This window comes from Lipotes vexillifer, unplaced genomic scaffold (assembly GCF_000442215.2).
Source record: "Lipotes vexillifer unplaced genomic scaffold, Lipotes_vexillifer_v1.1 scaffold618, whole genome shotgun sequence".
In the NCBI taxonomy this organism is placed as follows: domain Eukaryota; kingdom Metazoa; phylum Chordata; class Mammalia; order Artiodactyla; family Lipotidae; genus Lipotes; species Lipotes vexillifer.
In genome coordinates this window covers 3,150,253-3,156,718 of record NW_006799025.1, presented here as the reverse complement: position 1 = coordinate 3,156,718, position 6,466 = coordinate 3,150,253, and the positions used below count along the sequence as shown (strand labels likewise).

At 34.7% G+C, this 6,466-nt stretch overlaps 1 protein-coding gene across 1 annotated transcript in view; it reads right to left on the bottom strand.

Moving 5' to 3' along the window:
* HLTF (helicase like transcription factor) overlaps positions 1-6,466 on the bottom strand; it is a 58,324-nt gene that overhangs the window by 33,528 nt on the left and 18,330 nt on the right. Inside the window, exons 5-8 of the mRNA XM_007471308.1 lie at positions 6,414-6,466; positions 4,698-4,772; positions 4,348-4,539; positions 889-984 (exon numbers count right to left, since the gene is read on the bottom strand). The exon at positions 6,414-6,466 is cut by the window's right edge and continues 51 nt beyond it. Of these exons, the coding sequence (XP_007471370.1) occupies positions 889-984; positions 4,348-4,539; positions 4,698-4,772; positions 6,414-6,466 (416 nt within the window). The remainder of the gene's footprint in view (positions 1-888; positions 985-4,347; positions 4,540-4,697; positions 4,773-6,413) is intronic.

Here is a 6,466-nt window from a genome sequence, read left to right as displayed (position 1 = left end):
TTCCCTACAAAACTAATTCATTATTAATTCTTAGAAACTGAATATACATGTATTATGTGTATATATGCTATATATAAAAATATACACAAATTAAGCATCAAGAATAGTCACCCATTCTCTCATCATTAGGACATAATTATCACTATTAACATTTTGGCACATACAGTATGTGTGACTACACTTAGATGTATACACAGAGGTGTATCTGGCCTTTTAACTAAAAAAGATCATGAAAGTATTCTTCAAAAATAGGACTTTGTAGGGCTTCCCTGGTGGCGCAGTGGTTGAGAGTCCGCCTGCCGATGCAGGGGACACGGGTTTGTGCCCCGGTCCGGGAAGATCCCACATGCCGCGGAGCGGCTGAGCCCATGAGCCACGGCCGCTGAGCCTGCGCATCCGGAGTCTGTGCGTGCTCCGCAACGGGAGAGGCCACAGCAGTGAGAGGCCCGCGTACCGCAAAAAAAAAAAAAAAAAAAAAAAATAGGACTTTGTAGTTGCATAATATTAAATTTTATGGTTGTATCATAGTTTAACTGTTAACTTATTGACAGGTATTTCTTTTCTGCCTTTAAAATAATGCTGGGGAAATAAACTTGTATTTTTCTCTTTGGAAAAATGCATTTCTGATAACTTCTTTAGTTTCTTTGAAATGGCATTGCTGAATCAAAGACTATAAACACTTTTAAGGCTTTTGATACACATTACCAAACTGCCTTCAAGAATGTAGCATAAACTTTCACTCTTATCAGCAACACACGAGAAAGGCCATTCATCATATCTCTAAAAACCAGATATTACCAAATTTTTGGCAATAATTTTTTTAATGACAAAATTAAAAGGTTTTATAATAAACCAGAGACTTTAGAAAAAAACACACTAATACTTCACCTTCTTCAGCTGATTTTTCTTAATTCTTTCAATAGGAAGAGATTTGCCATCATGGAAGTTGGAAAGAATCACTGCAATGGCTGTCAGAGTTTTGCCCTTTAAAATGTTTTACAAAGAAAAATAGTCAGATTCTGAAACACAGTTGACCAGACAACATTCCGAAACTAATATTTAAATCAAGTAAGAAAATATCAAACAGCATTCAGGGCCACAGAAGTATGCTAATTATTATACTAAAGAATATACATATTAGTGAAGTTATTTCATTCATTAAGTTAGTAAATGCTTTACCATGCCATATTACTAGGAGTATTAAATAATTTACTGTGTAAAATACTGTAAGCATCATTGAGAAATGTCATTTTATTTTTTAATCCTTTTTTAATTGAAGTATAATTTTCATACAACAAAATTCACAGACTTAAAGTGTATGGTTTGATAGGTTTGACAACTGTATACACTGGGGTAACCACCACACAATTAAGATACCGAAAAATTTTATCACCTAGAAGTTGCCCTGTATTCCTCTGCAGTCCATCTCCCCACCTCTGTACCAGACAACGGCTGATTTGTCTCTATCACTATATATTAATTTTGCCTGCCTTTGAACTTGATATAAATGGAATTACTCAATGTACTCGTCTTTGTTTAGTTTCTTCTGCTCAATACAATTTTAGGCCCAGTCCTGATTCAGAGCATGTGGTGACCTGAGCTGGTATAAGTTGTTCCTTAAGAAGAATGGAGTAATATAGAGAAATGCTTATTAGCAATTCATTGTGTTTTTTTATTGCTGAGTAATATTCCATCGTATATGCATACATGGCACACTTATTTGTGCATTCACCTGTTGGTGGACATTTAGATTGTTTCCAGTTTTTGACTACTATGAATTAAGCTGGAGCAGCTAGCAGTACAAGTGTGTAAGTTTTCCATAAACGTATATTTTTAGGGAAATGTCACTTTATTGAATGACTGCTATTTAAATGTCACATTTAACCCTGAACTAATAACTTTATCACAAAACTACAACTACTTGCTTGCCATGTAATTCAGAGCTAACTTAAAATGATTACTAATCCCAGTATGGACATAAGATAATTACTTTATTAAATTTCATTTAAAGATATTTCTAAGACTTAAAGACTATATACCTTACCAATAAAGCATAGAGGACAAGATATTTCTTGTGCATTTTTTAAAAACAGAATCATGAAAATTTTCATTATTTTCTATAGCTGAATTCATAATTAGCAACATAGAAATAAACCTCTTTCAAGTTGAAAGCACTGTAAAGCAGCAGTTTTCAAAGTGTGGTCCACAGGTCCTAGGAGCTCCCCAGGACCCTTTCAGAAGTATGTGCAGTCAAAACTATTTTAATAATTCTACTAAGACCTTACTTGTGTTGATATCTGTAGTAATTCCACAGAAAGCAATGGAGGGTAAAACTGCTGCTGCCTTAGCATGACACAAAGCAGTTGGCACTACATTATACTAGTGGTCACTGTATTTTTAACTGCCACATACAGTTAAAAAAAAAAAAAAAGACAAACGAAAGAAACAGTTTCACTTTAAGAATGCTCTTTAAGAATGTTCTTGAGGGACTTCCCTGGTGGCGCAGTGGATAAGACTCCGCACTCCCAATGCTAGGGGCTGGTTTCAATTCCTGGTCGGGGAACTAGATCGCACATGCGTGCCGCAACTAAGAGTTCGCATGCCACAATCAAGGAGTCTGCCTGCTGCAGCTAAGGAATCCACCTGCTGCAACTAAGGAGCCTGCCTGCCACAACTAAGGAGCCCACATGCTGCAACTAAGGAGCCGGCGCTTCACAACTAAGAAGCCCACAAAAAGAATGTTCTTGATAAAGCAGTACACATTCATTTTACCAAATCTCACCTCTTAAGTACACACGTTTTAAATATTCTGTGTAACAAGATGGGAAGTACACAAAATACTTCTTTTGCATACCAAAATATGAAGGTTATCTAGAGAAAAATCACTTGTGAGACTGAATTACAAGCCGAACTAGCTACCATGCATCATCACTTTCAAGTACCACCATTTTAACTTGAAAGAATGACTGATAACTAGTTATTCATGACTGAGTGGCAGACATTTTCTTGAAAAAAATGAATAAAATGAGCCTATCAACTCCAAAGGAAACAACTGACAGCGTTTGTTGTTAATGATAAAATTTGAGCTTTCAAGCAAAAATTATGTTAGAAAACTTGCATCCAACACTATGAGTAGAAAAGCTTCCCAAATGTAAATGCCTTTCTAATAAGATCAGCAGTAGTATCAATGAATGTAAATTTTTTTACATTGTATAATGAAATGCATCAACATTTGGCAGATCTGTGTAAACTCAGTGAACCAATATATTCCAAATGAGCAATACCTAATGCTACAAAACCATGCATGGGTAAAATATCCATTCATTGTGCAAGCTACACCAATGGATATTAATGAAACAAAGTATAAAAGGTTCATTGATATGATTTTTTAAGTTCCACATTATAGGAACTTTCCTGGCAGTCCAGGGGTTACGACTCTGTGTTCCCAATGCAGGGAGCACTGGTTTGATCCCCAGTCGGGGAGCTAAGAGCCGGCATGGTGCAGCCAAAAAACAAAAAAGTTCCACATTATAATTATTAACCTTTAATAAACTAATATTTGCTTAATTTTCTTGTAGCAAAGAAAATCTAGTTATCTTAAAAAGTCTTTTAAAATACTCCCTTTCAAATACATATCTGCATGAGGACTAATTTTCTTTGTATTCTTCAACAAAAACAACATATCACACAGAATGAATGAAAGAACAGATATGAGAATTCAGCTGTCAATTATTAGGCCAAACATTAAAGAGACTTGCGAAAATGTAAAACAGTGCCAGTCTTCTCATCAAAATTGCTTTTGTCTTGGAGTACGTTTCATTGAAAAATATGCTATTTCTGTTAACACATAATGAGTTTTTTAACTGTTATTTTAAAAATAATAAAAAATTTTAATATCTAGTACCATAAATATTAATAGATATAGTAATAGAGATAACCCACAAAGACACTCTTTGGGATCCTCAATAATTTTTAAGAACATAAAGAGTTGCTGAGATCAAAAAGTATAAAAACTGCTGGTTACATAAGGAATCATATCTTTTCTTTAAGAAAACCCATGAAAGATAAGCTACCCTGAATTTCAAAAGAAAATTGAAAAACACATGTTTATATCATTACTGCCAATTATTTTAATTGTACCTTAGGCAAACAAGCCAAAAGAAAAAAAAAAAAAAGCTCAGCATTATTTTAAGTGAAAATCACAGGAAAAATTATGTTCTACACTCACAGTGATACCTAGTCCCAAACTGGCACCAACATATTCCCATCTCTACCTACTTCAAAATTACTTCATATAAAATCTGTTACAAAATAAAACGTTATTAACTCAAGGAAAAATATAATTACCAAACCCATATCATCAGCTAAAATTCCACCATGAACATTTTCTGGTCGGTCCTTTTCAGAAAAATTTGTTATTGTGTTATAGTATAAGTCACTTCGCTGTTCCCAGAATGGTGGAAGTTCTTTACTGTTTTCCCGTGAAACCATCCAAGCTAGAGCTTGTTTTTGATGTGGAAGCAACGGTGTTTCAATAGCCTATAAATAAAAGAAATGTCATAAATAGAAATACAATAAGCCCTTTCTTTTACCCCATGCAGAATCTAGAAAAGTTGATCTTGTGATGAAAAATGTATAGATTAACACCGTATTTTTAAATTCCAAATACTTTTTAATAGAAAATACTGGCTCAGTACCTCAGCTGGTTCCATTTCCTGAGTTTTATCATCTTCCTTTAAATCTTCAAACAATTTGTCGAACTCTGTCTTAAGCTGCAACAAATAGCAACAAGAAACATTATGAAAAAAACAATTAAAACAATAATTGCACTTAATTCAGAGATTTCAAGTCATTTAATTAACTAAAAGAGTCGAATACCAAAAGGTACATAAAATAAATTAATTCTTTGAGATACTACGCTGCTCAATAATGGCAGAATAAATAGATCCTTTAGGTAACTGTTACAGTCGAAAGAATACAGGATAGAGTTTTAAGTCCTGGGTTTCAGTCACAACTCTGTCACAAAAAAACCTTTATATAACTTTGGGCAAGACACTTAACCTATATGGCCCTGTATCTTATTACCACAAAAGAAATGGGATGAACTAGATTTAGTGTCTCTAAGGTTCCTTCTGCCATTGAAATTCTGTGATTCTATTAGCTGTATTCAAACCATTTTGGCAGATCCTACCAAGTATATTTGACTTTTTCGAGTAAATGACATTTCATTGATTATTACTGCAATCAGAAATTTGCTATGTGCTACAAAATATTAGGATAATTTCAATCTTATGCTAATCTTTAGTTGGTACTTTAAATTGATCTAGTCTAATTGTACAGTAACATATATATATAATAATTACTTTTGTAAATTAGCAAATAAATACATAGCAACAGCCCAGAAGAAATCAGGCCAAATCTAAAAAGTGAGGAGAGGTAATCTGGAGTTTACCCACCAGACACAAGCTCAAGAGCTTCCCTGGTGGCGCAGTTGTTAAGAATCTGCCTGTCAATGCAGGAGACATGGGTTCAAGCCCTGGTCCGGAAGGATACCACACACCACGGAGCAGCTGGGCCTTTGCGCCACAGATACTAAGACTGCTCTAGAGCCCGCGAACCACGACTACTGAGCCCACGTGCCTGGAGCCCGCGCTCCACAACAAAGGGAAGCCACTGCAATGAGAGGCCTGTGCACCGCATTGAAGAGTAGCCCCTGCCTGCCTCAACTAGAGCAAGTCTGCGCGGAACAATGAAGACCCAACACAGCCAAAAATAAAATAAATTAATTAAAAAAAAAAAAAAGAATGACAGACACAGGCTCAAGCCCTTCTAACAACGAGCAGGGAAAGTACAGTAACTACAATTAAAATATAAAAAGACTAATAACACTGATGAGACAAAAAAATTTTGATGTAATTAGTAGATTGATCTGCATTAATTTACTTTATACCCTCTTTTCCCCAAACTAACCCAGCATAACAGTATCCTGGATCACAAAGGAGACAAAGTAAGAAATAGACTAAGGCCAGAGATTCGGAACTAGTTTTTTTAGCACTGCATTTGCAACCTTCCCAAAAGGAGTTAAGTTTCAAGCTTCAACTTTTTAAAAATTATGGCTATTTTAAAATTTTCAAATAATACAAAAACATCAAAACAGAGTAAAACATCACAGGTGTATACAGCAATGTGTGTGTTTCAATGTATATATGAATGCACGTATGTGGACATATTCCTTATCACTGCTTTCTTTCTACATAAATATTTGCAATATTTCACTTATTCTACATGTTCCATAACAATATAAAGATCACTAACACTAGCAAATGCATATTTATCTTATATTTTTAAACATCAACCTTCAGCATTTAAAATTCACTCTTCACTTTTAGTTACAAAATAAAAGAGAAGTGCACCTGTTCAGTTGTCATCTGTACTGCAGCATGAACTGGCATACTATAGCTTGGTC